We start from the raw sequence: 16859 nt of genomic DNA on the forward strand, positions 1-16859 counted from the left end.
TATTAGAGGAAGAATATATGCCTTTTGTTTTTTATTTTTATTTATTTATAATTGTCATAGTCATCGTCACTATCATCACCATCATCATTTTCATTATTAAAATTACTAATTATATTTTATTCACTCAGAAAAATCCCTTTTCTTCCACCTCCATGCAATTCAAAAGGCGCGCGCTTGCACTAGATTTAGAAAGAATTAGCATGAAGGAAAACATTTTCTAAAAGAGGAAAAAAAATAAGGGCACCAGGGTAAAAAAGAAGAAGAAGAATAGTAAGCATGGAGGCACCTTTCAGTCCTTTCAAAATTCTTGTTCTTTGGTAACAAGGTTCAAATCAGTATCGCAAGATTAGTGCAAAGGAATTTGATGATTGAGTACTTTTTTTTCTTTTTTTTTTTTTTTGGGTTTAAGAAATAGTATTAAGGTTGAACAAAATGCATAAAATTATAGGAGATATTCACGTTGTGTAGTGTAGTGATAAGAGAATGGCACAAAGAAAATATTTGATGTTGGCTTTTAAAATTATAGTTTCTTGAAGTAGTTGAGAAAGAGATTGCACGCTGTTTTTTCTTAATAAATTAAGCCACAAACTGTCTTCTTATTGTTTCTTTTCAAGGTGGATTTTTGGAGTAGAAAAAGAATAAAAGGAAATTGTATACCTTTTTTTGTTGTTGGAGGAAATTGTATACCTTGAGATACAGACAAAGATGCTAGTTATGTGAATTTGCATCAAATACCCAAAGGAAATATACAGTAATTCATATAAAAAATAAAAACATGAGTTGACCCTCTGGTCTTTGTGATGGAAACCTCTCCTCTGGTCTTTGTGATGGAAACCTCTCCTCTGGTCTTTGTGATGGAAACCTCTCCGGCCAAAAAGATGGTTTGCTGCCCCGGTTTAGCCTAGCCAAAATAATTAGGTGTATGCGATACATCATAGCTGTGACGATGTGGTACATCATATTCATCCTTTTGGATAATGACCCTACTCGTAATATAATTTTGGTATTTAGTGACTATATATATATATATATACTACGTGGCTTATTAGATACACAGTAATTTCTCAAGATTTCAGAGTTTTTCTTTGCATTTTTCAACTATTTCATAAGCCACCCTAATTTCCACACAAAGTTGTAGGGTGTTTGTTTCCACATTAATAACTTTATGCTGCTTTGAACAATCAGCAGACGGATCACTTTATAATATGATCTCCTAACTAATGAATAGTTTTTAATTAAAAAATAATGAGTATGATTGCGGTTTTAAAAAGGTGATTATGATGAAAGTGAGGCACATAAACTGGGGGGTCTGATATAACATGTCGGGATGATGAAGGACAAGGATTAGAGTTAGAATCGTAATTAAGTGTGCTTAATATATAAGATTAATTTGATTCTAATTCCGTTGTTATAGGTCAGATAAAATGGCTTCTGTTTCGGTCCAAAAGTTGGGTTCCTTTTTGGAGTCTTGCATGACCACTTCAAGGATCAAAGATTAATATCAGGTTTTGATTAGACCTTTTTAGGGCCTTCACAAAAGAAAAAGTTTGGGGGGTGTTTCTTTAATTTCAAGAAACAAATTCCCAAACGTCTCCCTCTATCACTATTAGTGTAATACAAAAATTATTGGTGCGTTGGGGATGATATTGTGGGGGAGAGAGAGGTGGCTTGTGATTAGAATTTCAAAGTATAATGGGGCAATTATCATAGAGGGAATCACCGACCTTATATATATATGTTTGATTAGACATTTTGAGAATCTACCAGAGGTAGCAGCCACACACTCTCTCTCTCTCTCTCTCTCTCTCTCTCTCTCTCTCTCTCTCTCTGGGCACTTGAAGGTTTTTGGCTTTGGAATTCTTCAAAAGATCATTGTTACCATCCGCATCCCCCTCACTATTTTCTTATTGCTTTCCATGTCTCTGTGTGGCACATGTTCATACTGTACATACCACTCACTAACATAATAGGTGGAATTGAGAATCTGTATTTTACGAAGGGTGGTTCAACCTAACATGTTTTTAGATAATTGACCGTTGTTGATTGAGGTGAATATCACAATAACAAGTCTTACGACATATAATAATTCACTGTTTCGTGACAAATACACATAAATTTTCATGCTCATCTTGTGCCACTCAAAACAAGTGGATATGAGAATTTGAAACGTAAGAGGGTAATATATGCAGCCCACCAACTAATTAACTATTGCTTTAGTGTTACTACCCTTTCAATTGTTGGATATCCCAAATTGGAATTACGTTTTCCTTATTGATAGAAAGAGAGACACGATTAATTAATAATTGATAGTCGTTGATTAATGTGAACATAGTGAGTACGCTGATGAATAATTTATATAGTTATTTATGCACTTAAATTCAATACAAACTCTTGATTCATAGTCATTCATGCGTGTTTTGAAGAGTTATGTTTAACGAATTTTCTTTCAAAATATGGACCTCTCCACGTTAAATGGAAGAAAGGTGCTAATTAAGTACTATTGGTCTAGCTAATACTGTTGTAATTTTATACAAATTGTAAGCAAGCAGCTATCTAGCTAAGGACCCAATTCATATTTATGATCAAGATGGTCATGATGGTGTGCTTAAAACTTGTTTTTAAAAACAAGATACCAACTGACTTCTCTGGACCAGTTAAAAAATATTAGGTCGTTTAAAGAAAAGGGTCCTAAGATTTTAGTGGTCCAAATCCAAGTTATAAAATCCCATAATTTAAATTTAAATTTGCAAACTCATTATTGACTGGCTTTGAGACAAACACTTGCCCCACGTTCTTGCATGACAAGCTCTCCTCCTCCCACTCCTCCCCACAAGAGAACAAAACTAAACTGGGATTCTCTGTGCAGAACTCTACCAGGGTTTTTGTCTTCCCACAAGAATCCCTAGGCCTTAGCATCCTGCCATGTGAAGCAGGCACACATAGTTAATTAAATATAATTAATACCCTAATTATAATACTAATTAACCATGAAGAACCCTCGGTGGATGCTTACGAATGTGGCTCTAAATAAATTATGAAAAAATGAGGTGTCTTGAGAGTCCGGATTATTATGATAAGGCTGTTGATTTGGACGCATGACACACCATGACACTTATTTTTGGCTTATGCATTTTATTTTCAGACCTCTCAACGTCACAAGGTTTAGCTACCGGCAACCTCACCGGTTAGCCTCCGACATGACTGACCTCTCTGATAGTATAATATATTGGTTGATAATATATAGTGGTGCCCATCCATTATCCTCTACATGGACGGCTGTGATTTACTTGCCACCAGCTGTCTTTTGTCCTTGCCCGATGGCTATATCACATTCCAAATCCCTTGGTCCCACATGAGGAAAGGTCAAAGTGGGGGTCCACATTAAAATAACATAACACAACATCTTTCATCTTTCTCCTCCCTCGGGCAATTTTTAGGTTAGGGATAGCTTGTTTGGGAGTGCTTAAGAAAAGACAAAGAATGTTTTCTAATATTCAAAAGTGTTTTTAGCTCACAAAACCACTTTTTGCATAAGATGTTTTTTCATAAATCACTTGGATTTTTAATATAATTTTTAACTAACAGAAGAGCTTTTAAAGGAACGTTTATGAACAGAAGTGTTCAATATCATTTTCAAACGAAACAAGTGATAAAATTGAGTGTAAATGAATAAAAAAGAAGTGGAAAAATCAGCCCCCATAAATTATTGACATTCTGGGCAGCCAACAGCAGGATGACAAGTTAATTTCCCACTTGCAAGTTTTTTTAAGTCCTTGCTTAGCAATCAGAATAGTTTCTAGGAAATTTGCAAGGCCTATCATGTGGGGTGGGGTTTTGGCTCCTCACCACCAACCACAGTGCATGTCTATTGCCTAGGCTTAGCTATATATCATAAAATTTAAATTTTAAAAAAAAAAAAAAATAAATAAAAATTGGTGTAGTCTTATTCTAGACTTTGGCTAGTTGGCTAGCTAGAATATTTTATTTTATTTTTTGGTTTTGTTTATTTTGTAATAGGGTTGGCCCATAGTGTGGCAGTGCACCTTAATGTATGAAACAAGGGAGCTTCTTCCCTCTTGGTAATCCAAAGCTTCTCTTTTTGTGGGGAACCATGAAAACATGAGAATAATATTGTAATCTAACATAATCCCATGCGTGGGGAACTCAACAATTGTCTATCTTTTCATATATAACGTGATTAATAATTAAATTAAGGGTTTAGGGGATAATTAAGCCCTTGTTTGATGTGCCACGTGGCCCTTCCCCATGTGATTATAAATTATAATGACTTTACTTCCGGTGAGAAGAAGTTTAAAAAAGCTTTTTGTCTTTTTATTCTGGGGATTGTTTTAGAGATCCTATCCTATCTACCCGTGCTCCTTTTAAAGTGAAGTTCTAGTTGAGGAAAACCGCAGTCCTTGCTTCACTACAAGCAGCCTTGCATATCTTTTTTTGTGCTTCTTTTCTTGTTGTTTATCTCTCTATCCCTTTTGTCATATAGGAAACACAGTTCAAGGTTTTGCTAATCATTAAGTACTTGGGCAAATAAAGAAAATTGTAGTTTTTGAAAGCTCAGCAGACAGCATAGATAGAAGTCATCTTTAAGTTGCGCACCACTGTTCTTGTTTGTTTAGTGGATTAATAATTTGTTGTTGATTAATAAAACCCTGTCACAATAGATTAATTCTAAAATTTGTATATGTATAGCCAACGAGGTCTAGCCTAATGAAAAATGATCTCAACTAGCCTAATGAAAAATGACTTCAACTTGCAATATAACAGTCGAGAGCGTGTCACTATCCACCCACATTATAAATTTATAATATCAATTACACCAATAGAAGGAAGTGAAGAAATTAAAAGGAAAGAGTGGGACCATTCGGTAAGTTTAAATTTTTTTGTTTTAGGGAGAGACAAGAATGGTGAGAGATAAAATGACCTGTTTTAACTTTATTTAGTGGATTATGAAATTCAATATATAGCTATAAATGTTACGTAAAATATTAATTTCTAAATTCTTTAGAGATTTTATTTTATTTAAATAAGCATGTGATTTTTAAGAATTCTATTGGTAAATCACATGAAGGATGAGAGATGATTTTTTGTTTTATTTACCATGATGCCATCTCTCCCTCTATTCTAAACAGATTTGTAAATAATTGCCAAGACCAAAAACAAATAAATAAATCTGAACTCTGTATCAAGCGTATCACCGAACAGAAGGGCGGCAACAAGTCAAAAGACAGAAGACTGCTGCCAGTCAGAGGTTCTCAATCTATGAAAATGCTCCTGGTTGCATATGCAGTTTACAAGAAAAATTATGAAAAAATTTACATGGCCTGGGTGGGAAAGAATAATTTAGTGTCACTTAACTCACTTCTAAACCATATGCTTTGTCACTCCCCCTTTACACAAACATAAATCATCGCGACAAAGCTCGCTACAAGCTTAGAAGTCGACAATAATTTGGACATAATCGACTATATGTGCTATCAGCCTACTCTAAAAGCAACGAAAGCAGTGTGGCCATGACCTCAATCTACAACAACTTAACAAATAAATCATTTATCAGAGCCTAATTGTGAAGCCTGACATCTTTTCCTCTAATCTAAGTGATTATGTGGTAAATGGACATCCCTGCTAATAATGCACAAGACGATTATACTTACGAAAGCACTTAAACTGAGCCTTTCAGCTACCATTTTCCTATCTTGCCTTTGCAGTTTTGTAAACTTCTCTATCAATTTCCTTCCACCTGTGGGAAATAACTAGTAATGTGCACTTTTCTTGTTATCTTCGTGGAGGTTTGTGTTGATGTTGTGGGGGTCTAGCAGATTGCCGTGACGGCTGAGAGCCTTCTGAGGCACCCAACTGGTTGGGCAAACGGTGGGGAGAGTTTCCTTGAACTGATGGGTCTGGAGGATCAGGTGTGTCTGGAAAACAGCAAACCAAGGGGAGGTTTGAGACTGCCAATACAATCTAGAACTAAAAAGATAATATTGAGAAACTTTGATTGCAATAAGCACTTACCAAACAATGACTTAATAGATGGTCGCTTTGGCGGCTTGTTCTTTTTCTTCAATTCAGCTGCATCAGAGTGTGCATTTAAAGGTCAATGAAGCTCTAAGATTATATCGGCCAAATGCCACGCCCTCAGCACAGATAAAATTGCTAACAATTGAAATATAGTGGTTTATGTCTATTTATACACATTAATTCTTATCAATAGCTAGTTTCTTTGTTTAACAATTTACCGAGTAATACTTACCAATACCAGGCATGTGATGCTCATCCACAATTTCAAAATTCTTGTAGGTATAACCGACAAAATTCGTATCCATGGAAGAAAGCATCTGGAATGAATGAAAGTACATGATTGATCAGTCAACAGAGAGCAAAATAGACTAGCACTAGCACAGAAATAAGAAAGGAGGATGTGTTGGATGTGTTTTGTCATTTGCGCCATGTCCAATTTTGAAAAGGAAAACTCAACCCAGGAAAAAAGTAACGTCTGAGAGGCTGGAAACAGAAGCAAGCCTAGGCTAAACCATACTACTTCAAGAAGAATTAGGTATAACCCTTTAAAAATTTATAGGATAAAATTTGATTTTCCAATTATCTATGATATGATATAATCACTTGTATTTTCTGATAAGATATAACGATTTGCATAAACCTAATGAATTTTATGAAAATCAAGTGCAATCCCACGCAATGTGTGTTTATATCTGTAGTAATTGATTGAAAATTCTGATCATGAACGTATAAATAAGTTACATATCTAGCATAAGTATTGAGGTGAAAAGGAAGTGGAATTGAAAAATTACATTTTCTTTTATAAATAAAGATCCCAAAAGTGCATTTAAACCATAAATCTGTGTTTATACCACCCTAATGAGTGTCACTAATGCGCTATAGGTATTCTGAATATACAGATGCAAAATCAAGTGCACTTTGATACTTGCCTTTCTCCATGGACCAGATTTTGATGAAGTCTCTGCTGGAGTCCCCAACTGCAACCATGAAAAGAACAGCATTTAAGATAATGGCAAGCTGGTAAATAGTATTGCACGAACACAACAACCATATTGAAAAATTCCTCACCTCATCAAACTTCTCAAAGTTTTGAGTATCTAATTCATTGTTAACCTCTGGTAGAAAAGCAGCTTCCATCTGATATAATCTATCCCATTGTAACCCTTTAAACCACGGGTGTGCCTAACACAAGGAAAAACATTTCAACTTTTTATCCTTAAAAAAATAAAACACCCATCAACCAATAATGAGAAAGAGTTCCATGTATGCTAACTTTTATTTCATGAGCTCCTTGCGTCCCAAGCCTCTGCTCAACATTGCAGAGGAGCTTGCAAATGAGATCCTTAGCCTCAGGAGAGAGCTTTGCTTCCTCTGGGAATTTCAGATGAGTTCTCCAGTTAACAATCTGCATGGCATAACTAACCATTTGTTTGATAAGAATATACAAATGAGATGTCAGCAGGAGATTCCCAATTAATACGGCTTAAGAAATAATTATAGTTCCAGAATTCAAATAGTCACAAATTATTAAGGATATAGCGAGACTCCATTTCTTAAATCTGGACTGTTAAACCTATTCAGAAATCTGAATGTTGCATATTACAAATGGTCAAACAAAAAATCAAAATTCAATTTACCTTTCTGCATGTTGACATCGGTTCTTCGGAATAAAAAGGTGGAAATCCCACAAGCATCTCATACATGATTGCACCAAGAGACCACCTGACAGAAATATCTGATTACTAACCAGTCGGAAACATGTCTTAAGGTGAAACATGTGCGGGAAAAGTAACTAACCAGTCGCATTCCATTCCATATCCTTTCTTCAGCAATACTTCCGGAGCAATGTAGTCTGGAGTTCCAACTGTTGAGTAAGCCTAAATGGCATATGAAAAGGCCATTTATATGTAAATAACTGAACATTTATTACAAAACACCAAAACAAAAGCAGATCCTAATTAATGGACAAAAGAAATTAAAAACAAGTTCATGTCCGAAATTTAAATTGTAAGAAACACAGCAAAGCAAGAAAATAATATATTTTCCCTAAAGATATGATTATTCCTGTCCTGCATCCGTTTTTAATTAATATCTGTGAGTGCACATTCCATTCTGTCAGTACAAAGAACCAGTTTAAGTAATTCCTGAATAATATATTTATTCTTCCTTGCTTCCTCAAGATTTAGAAGAAATATCAGAATCATAATCTAGCGCACGGCCATAGAAACACCCCAACCAAAGTTCTAATGCATGCAATGGGAGTCTAATATTACCCTTTTGTATTTTTTTTATGAGAAACAAAGAATTTATTCAATCAAAGTCGACAAATTACAATCTAATGTCAGGTCACAGACAAGAGATCCAACTATCTGGACAGCAATACAAAACACTATGCCTACAACTTAAGAGTACAGCAACTAAGACTCTTTGACCCAAAAAGCAATCCCTCTAAAATCAACTACGTTATTTCTTATGAGCCTTCAGAAGATGGGTACACAGCTGTGCAAAGGGAACCACAGGCAAGGGAAGTACCGGGCACATAGGAAGCTTTACGAGCTTGCCAAACAAAGAAGTCACAATTGCTCTTTCATTTTATTAATTCATATCAATTCATGTATTACTTTCTTTGCTAAATGTATGTCCCCAGTCCCACCACAGCAACTCTAATTTAATGTCTAGAAAAGAAATCTCATCCCTATTAGCCCACCGATGCCACTCACAACATGAGTAAATACAGAAAAGACAGAACATACCAACATTCGCCTGTTCTTTTGCCAGTGCAATAACTGTTCCTGCTGGGTTCGTTTTGGTGTTGTAGGAAGATTAGAATGCTTATGACTCTCAGAGGGGGATTTCGAATTTCTTCCACCTGCATTTTCATTCTCACTAAGATCTGGAAAGCTATTACTGCCCAAAGGCTTACACAACCCAAAATCTGAAAGCTTCATGTGGCCATAACGGTCGAGCAGTAAATTATCAGGCTTAATATCCCTACAAAAGATATTGAAATTCACGCTCACATGACATTTGAAGTGTTCATCTCATAAGCAACTAAAATAAGCACAGTTATGTAATAAATAAAGCCAACACATGCAAACCTCAAGGATAACTGTCAGATCATAAGACTGTGCAAAAGGTTACATGTAAATAACTTAAGGTTCATATCAATTATATCATAATTAAATGTCTGACAGAATGATTGTCAGTAACATTTATCATTTTACCTTTGTTACCAGTATTGAAACAAACAAAGAACATGTAGGACTAAGTTTTATTTATTTTAACCTTCTGGAAATGTTAACTAAGAACATCATTGGCAAAACTAAATCCATACGAAAATATTTTAAAGTTCAAGGGCACACATTTTGAAAGTAGGATATTACGTTTAGATATTAGTAGGTAAACCACCTACAAGATTCTGCGTCTGCCTACACTAACTATATTCCAAGTCTAATCAATGGGTGATTGAGAGCCAACTCAGTAAAAGCAAAAATAAATGACATAACAACCTGTGGATGTAGTTGTGCTTGTGAATAGACTCAATGGCAAGGACTGTCTCTCCAACATAAAACTTGGCTTCATCTTCAGTCAAGATATCTTTGCGCATTAGCAATGTCATCATATCACCTCCAGGAAGATATTCCATTATAAGATACAAAAACTCATCATCTTGAAAGGAGCAGTAGAGCTTAACGATGTAAGCACTATCGACCTCAGCAAGAAGATTTCTTTCAGCTTTAACATGTTCCACCTTCCATGAAAGAAAAGAAGTATGAATGAAGATGAATTTATGAATCACACAAGTAGAGAAACAAAAATATTTATTAAAAGTTCCTTTCTTTTTGGGCGGACAATTTCATTTCACACAACTAAGATGAAATTCATAGTTCTTCAGCAATATTTAGCCAGAATTATGGACTTAATTTAAAGCATATGAAATAGCAATGGTACCACTGGTAAAGAAGTACCTGGCCTCTTCGGAGCATCTCCGATTTCTTGAGCTTTTTCATGGCATACACATGGCCAGTAGATTTCTCTCTGCAAATTCTCACCTGCATTTTTTTGCAGCAAATACAATATAAAGCCAATGCATTTGATATAAACAAACAAGTCCACTGACAACAACATACAACGGTACAAACAAGCAAGAAGAGAACCTCTCCAAATGCCCCCCTTCCTATAATTGTCAAAAGCTGAAAGTCATCAACCCCCATTTTATGTCTCTGAAGGTGCATATACTCCGTCTCCTTCTGCTCCAAATACTTCAGAACATTCATCTGATCCTCCTGCGAAACATCGGCATCGGCGAGCCGCCTTTCCAGCATCCAACGCCTGTAATTCGACATAAAAAGACCAAATTGAAACTAAAATTCCACAGCATTCGCTTCAATTCAACAACGCTATACAATTTTGACCCGAGTCATAGTTAGTCACCTCTCTTTCCTGTCCTGCAAGCACTTCATTTGAGACTTGTAATGGTTCTCAATGTACTGTTTGGCTGCCTCGACCTTCTGTTTGGTCACGTCGGAAGGCGCCTCATCGACAGAAGCAGACTTCTCCTGCTCGTCTCTTGCACTCTCCGCTCCCTTCTTCTTCGCTCTGGGCTGGAACTTCTGAAGCCAACTCCGTGCAGAATCCATAGCTGAAATTCAAAGGCCTCTCTGCGATTCAATCCACAATTATCCAATTAAACTCGATCCCCAACCGTTGAAAATATATTGATTAAATTACAAGCATAAAAAGAAAGAAAAAAAAAAAAAGAACGATCAGAAAAAAGATAATATTTTTGGTTAGTGAATTTGAAATTATAATACTAACTGATTGCAGAGATCGCATCGGGAGTTCACGTGAAAACTTTTCTTAACTGAATGATTCAACCGAGAGCAGGCAAAGGACTTTCTCTTCTGCTTCCTTCTTCACTCAGACAACTCAGAAGAAGGCTCAGGAGGAAAAAGAAGAATAATTTAATTCCATTTTAATTAATTAATTCAGACAGGATTTTGAAATTACTAACCTACCCTCTTGTTAATCGTTGTGGAGAAAAGACAGCGGTCTAGGGGCGGAAGGGTATTATGGGGAAATATGGGAGTTTGCGATGTTTATTATGAGTCGTGAGAGTCACGATGACGTCGATAAGGACCTTGCCGTCGCGTTAAGGTGGTCCTTCCAACCGGTAACGGGCGGCAGAAGTAACCGGCAGTTGGGGTCTGAGACCGACACGTGGCGGCCATCGTGATGGCACGAATGTGGACCGGTTTGCCATGTCGGAGGGGCATAAAGGCGCGCGAAATTGGGCTTAACGCGTTTTTTGAGGGCAGCTGAATCGCGACCGTCCACGTGGGATTCTGCGTAACCTGGGTTGATCTTGTCTTTTTGAAAACGCGTGGGAAACTAAACCATGGTTTGAGATTGCTTTCTTTTTTCAATGAGTAGGTGAAATTTTGGTGAGAAGAATATCACCGAAAAAAGAAAAACTTTTGTTGACAGAAGACAATAAATTTAAAAGACGTTAAAAAGCTGCTGCACCAGCCGGGAATCGAACCCGGGTCTGTACCGTGGCAGGGTACTATTCTACCACTAGACCACTGGTGCCTTGTTGTTAGTCTTGCCCCGAAATCCTTTAATAACCGGCTATCTTGACATGGCTTAGTTATTGGTTTCTTCTAAACACACTAATTACAACACGTCGACTCGTATTATAATAGGTAGTTATGTTCTAGTACTACATAATAATTGAAGTTATTAGCTTAGTTCGATCGTATAGCGATAGTTCATGCATACAGATTAAGGCTTCATTTGAATAGAAGGACGTCAAATTTATGAATTTATATGATATTGTAAAGTGAAATTGTATGTATAGAGTATTACAATTCATTTATGCATGGAAGAGAATAAATGAAATTTCAAATGATTCCTTAAATGTAGTGCATTTCAAATGTACTATGTTGTTTTTAAAGCAAACCTAACAATAATGTTATCAACTCCAAATCATTTATTGGAAACCCTCAATCCAAATGGAGCCTAAAATACGTACTTGTTTAATTAATTAATTTAGATTTGTTATTAAGGCAGGCACAGCTGGTGTTTGTAAATCTTTGATCATTTGATTAGACATTTTACAGCACAAAGATATTTGATTGCATGCCTAGGGTCAAGAGAATGATTAGTCGTCGAGAGACCAATGGCGGGTAGGAAAGCTAATCACTTTCTAAACCCACCACCTTCTGTTGCTTAAAGTTAGGACAGAACCCAACCCAACCCATATTTCCATGGACCTAATCCCCTTATCTTACCAGAATCATTTATTTGTACCTTTAATTAGGTCCTAATCAGAATCATTAGTTTTGCCTAAGCCACGTACTTCTATAATAGGGTGGTGCCAAAAGACATGGCAACGTACAAACGGGGCTGCGGTTTTCATGAGCTGTATGTATGCTTTTTCTTTTGCGGCAAAAGCATACAACTTTTTAGGACTCAGAGAAAGAAAGAGTACCACACTGACAAGCTAAAGACGATCGATGTACCTAACTACACCAAAAACTAAATTCTCAAGTGAACTAGTTGGCTCAGATTGACTCGATTACAGTTTAGGTCCCAATAACTTGTGTTCCAGGCAAGATGCAACATTCATAATCATCTCCTTCACAAGTTAACAGGAATATATATCTACAGTATAGTTGTGTTACGTAGGCTTTTCTCACGCGGCTTATGGTTTTCCAAAATCATAAATTAACGCTTAGGAATAAAAAGTGATTACGAACGTTGTGTTCGAAAGATGTTATTGGCACTCTAAAAAAACCATCATATTCTCATATGTTACAGAATCTAAAAAAATACGTGCGTATGATAATCTTTCTGAATGTATAAGATGTATGAAAACCTTGTCAGTGTTGTGTAATCCCAAAAAAAAAGAAGGGAAAGCATTTTAATATGAAATACCGAAAGATGAAGAAACGCATATGTACGACTGTTGACTCATTAGGTCATTAGACTAAAGTTGGACGAAAAATTTGTCCTATAAACTCTATATATATAACAGAGCAGAAGCCTTTTCTCGACCACTACTTTGTCAAGATAGGAAATGTGAGGTGTCAATATGAGATCTTAGTCTTCCTAATTATATAAATTATATGTGGATGTAAAAATATGTCTCAGTATAAGGGACAGCCCTAATAAAACTTATAATTTAACCTAATTGATTAATTAATTAACCAACTTAATTATGCACATGCGATAATCAAGATATATTAGAGGGAGGTGTACTTCAGAATTAAGCCTAACAGTGTCTCTTAGTAATCTTTTCATTGCGTGTTTGACTAAGACAAAAGAAGGAATATGATTTATATATATATATATATATATATATAATTAAAGCAAAAGAACATGATTTTGTCAGCATAATAGCACACGATCAAGATATTGTAGAAAAATGTAAACCATATCCTCTACCGTTTCAGCTACTAAAGAACAAATGCAAGAATTTAAACGATCTAGTTATATATGCATGAGAGATAATAAGAAGAATCAAATATCAGTACCCTTTTACTGAGGTATTTTTTAAATTAACTTATTTTAGAGATATTCTTGTAAGGTTTATTCTGCATTGTATTTCACTATTTCGAATCCTCTATGTTTTAGATAATCATTCAAAAATTATATTTACAAAAAACCACTTGAATTCGATATCGATTGACCACTCAATTGTGTTATTGAAATTTTAGTACTTTTTTAAAGCATCATATTAATTGATTTTGTAGGATAATATTTATGATTTGTCTAATGTTTTGCAAGAATGATCTATGAATGTAGACTTAAAAAAATAGGTGGTTCGGATCATTAGAAAAAAAATTTGTATGGTACCCTAAAGGGTGTCCCTCAAATAAAATTATTTGAAGAATTCCTGAGTAAAAGGGGATTGTTTTAGTTAGAAATTTTATTTTATTTTTTCCAGAGTGTTTTAGTTTGATTTAACCTATCCTCTTTTCTTCCATCTACATAGAAACATAAATGAAAACAAGTGATGGTCCTTTAAATTAATATAAATTACAAAATGTGAGGAATTCAAACTCGAATGTAGATTTAAAAAGCTCATCCGTTCTAGCAATCTTTATTAAAGCCATGTCTGCAAACAATTTCCTCTATTCAAGTTTTGTTTATATATTTCGAGGGACAAATAAGATAAATGTATAAATTATTTCGTTTGGCTCTCTCTCTCTCTCTGTCTTCTAACGAAGATATTGTCTGATTTGAATACCCTTCTGATTTTAGTTACCATATTTTGAACAGAAGAATTGTACTATTGGCCTAATGTTGTTTCCCTATCACCGTTTATAATACAAACAATAATGCACTTATTGATCTGACACCATTTTTTTCTTTATAATACTAACAATAATGCACTTGTTGTTTCTCTATTTTGTTCGTAATAAAATCTAATTTTGGTTAATTAAAACAAATAAATTAGGAGGAAACCCTTTGGCTAATCAAAAGATGATCTAGCACTAATTAAGGGTCTATTTTTAGTTGCCGGATTAAAGAAAAGGTTAATTAACACAAAATATCAAAAGCCCTTACATTCTTTTCATATCATGCAACTAGCTAGATAGCTAAGATATTTATATCATTAAGGGGATAATTACTAGCTAATTTAGTTTAGCGCTGACAAAGGGATCATAGAGCCCCTAGCAGCAGTGGAAGAAGCAGCCCCAACAAGCACAACCCTATTTGATGACCCATCACTTCCCCCACCGAGAACACCATAGCCATAACCTGATGAACCGAAATTACCATGTTGCCCCTGCTGCTCCTCCCCCGGCTCATCCTGCTGCTGCTGTTGCTGTTGCTGTTGCTGCTGTTGTTGTTGCGATGCCCCTACTTTCTTCCTCTTCTTCTTCTCATAGGCAATACCCCTGGCCTTGGCCTGGCTGTCCCTCACCTCCCTCAGATACAACCTCACCGCCCGCGCTCCAAACGGGTTGGTCTCGGGCTGTCCGCCGTTCTCCTCGAACGCTGCCCGCAGCCGGCCAATGAGCGCGTCGAGGCTGCCCCACGCCTGGCGCAGCGGGCAGGGGCAGGGCGCGGGAGGGTGGGGGTGCCCGTAGAACGGACAAACGTCCGCGTGGACCTTGGTCTTCCCGAACTGGTCTAGGTACCGGAGGAACTCCAGCACGTGGGCCCCGCTGCACCGCGACAGCGTCAGCGGCGGCTTGTGGTTCTTGAGATACTGCCCGAACGTGATCCAGTCACGCCGCTTCTGCGACTCGTACCTGCTCAGCACCGGCTGCGCTGCCGTTAGTGACGGCGTGACTAACGGTCGGTGTTGTTGTTGTTGGTGGTGGTGGTAGTTGTCGGCGCCGCTGGAGCTGCTGGTGGTCGAGCTGGAGCGGCAGACTGCAGCTGCAGCGGCGGCGGCGGCTGCTGCTGACATATCAAAAAATTAGCAAGTGTGTGTGTGTGTAGAAATTGAAGAGATTGGGAATTTCATATAGCAAGTGCGATGGGTACAGGTATAAATATTGTTCTCTTTGGGGTTGGAAATTTATACGCTGGGTGGATCGAGAGACGTGTGAGTGTTTTGAGGGGTATATAAAGTAGGGGCCGGGCCGAGGGGAGGGGGGCTGAGGGGGAGACATTATTAAGAAGAAAGAGAAGGAGACAAAAGAAGGGGGCCCCATGCAAAGACAAAACCACGTCGCGCAAGCAAGTGATGACAGTTTGAATGTCACTTCATAAACGTCATATCGATCACATATACGAAACCTTACCTGCTTTTTTCTACTCTCTCTCTGTATTTTTGAAACACTAAAACTGGACGAATGATTTTCTGCGAATTAAAAGACTGATTAGGCAGCGGATGGGACTGGTGGGTAACCTTTGGAAACCTAATTCTAGTGCGGCAATTTGAGCGCCCTCACCCCCAAAACTCTATAGGTCGTGCCCGAAATTACCATCCCTACTTTTCAGTTCCAATATTAAACTGGCTTATATATGCACACAGTGTACATTTATTTCTCAAAAGCACTGCTACTGTGCTAGGTTTTTGCTGGCCTAAGCCTAGCTAGGGCAAAACGGACTCTCACTGTGCACTCTGTGCTCCCCCATCATCTCCCAAGCTTTTGTTGTCAATAAAGTCTATACAATTAGTACATGCATTCAGGGTCAAAAATTTCCAATTGATACATTCATTGGTGAACCTAGTAAGGCGCAATGAGGTGTAGCTACACCTTCTTTCGTCTGAATAATCATTGTAGGTGCTTTAAATTGTCTCTTTGCTCAACTGGTGTACATATTACCTTATTTCTTTTTTCAATATTTAAGTAAATGTCTTTGTCCTTTTACTTTTAGTTATTTTTATATTACTCCATTTATTTAAGTTTACAATAAAAATAAGGAAGTACCCTTCATTTGGATTCAAATAAAAATACTAGAAAATCAAATTCCCACCAAATCAAAATATGAAAATTCGGTTTTAGTGCAAAACATGATTTAGGCTAAAAATGATAGTTTATTAAGTCAATATATACTTCATACTAAAATTTCATAAAATCAAGTTTTCTTATTTGATGTGTAAGGAATAAAAGCCGCCAAAAATTATCTTAAGAAAATGATTATTCCGAAAAACCATTTTTCATACTTAGTCAATATTGCACTTCTGCTAAAAATGTATAGGTCCACCATTGGATACACTCATGCATAAGCAACCAATGGTAACATATTTTCATGAATTCTTACGTAACTTATACGTATAATGTTTATTATTTCTGTAAGTTACTCAAAAAGGAAAAGATAATAAAAAAGGTAAAAGGAAAATAGGGAGAGAATCC

General features: G+C 36.5%; 2 protein-coding genes and 1 non-coding gene across 4 annotated transcripts; all 3 read right to left on the minus strand.

Annotated features, from left to right (window-relative positions):
* On the minus strand, window positions 5176–10990 carry LOC18778615 (serine/threonine-protein kinase tricorner). 2 transcript variants are annotated; one of them, XM_007213887.2, is made up of 14 exons: window positions 10855–10990; window positions 10471–10697; window positions 10194–10368; window positions 10005–10088; window positions 9546–9787; window positions 8790–9027; window positions 7834–7913; window positions 7674–7758; window positions 7310–7441; window positions 7105–7218; window positions 6966–7013; window positions 6269–6353; window positions 6031–6087; window positions 5176–5933 (listed from the first exon to the last, which is right to left on the minus strand). In XM_007213887.2, exons 2-14 carry the CDS (start codon window positions 10674–10676, stop codon window positions 5791–5793), a joined length of 1689 nt encoding a protein of 562 aa, XP_007213949.1. In that variant the 5' UTR covers window positions 10677–10697; window positions 10855–10990; the 3' UTR covers window positions 5176–5790. The 2 variants fall into 2 exon arrangements, with proteins under 2 accessions (XP_007213949.1, XP_020417664.1); XM_020562075.1 differs by having other exon boundaries at window positions 10902–10985.
* TRNAG-GCC lies at window positions 11558–11628 on the minus strand. The gene has a single exon. It is a non-coding gene; the product is annotated as a tRNA-Gly (tRNA).
* LOC18780682 (protein G1-like1) lies at window positions 14553–15691 on the minus strand. Its single transcript, XM_007211825.2, has one exon. The coding sequence runs from the start codon at window positions 15461–15463 to the stop codon at window positions 14684–14686; it is 780 nt and encodes a 259-aa protein (XP_007211887.1). The 5' UTR covers window positions 15464–15691; the 3' UTR covers window positions 14553–14683.

This window comes from Prunus persica, chromosome G4 (genome assembly GCF_000346465.2).
Source record: "Prunus persica cultivar Lovell chromosome G4, Prunus_persica_NCBIv2, whole genome shotgun sequence".
Taxonomy (NCBI): Eukaryota; Viridiplantae; Streptophyta; class Magnoliopsida; order Rosales; family Rosaceae; genus Prunus; species Prunus persica.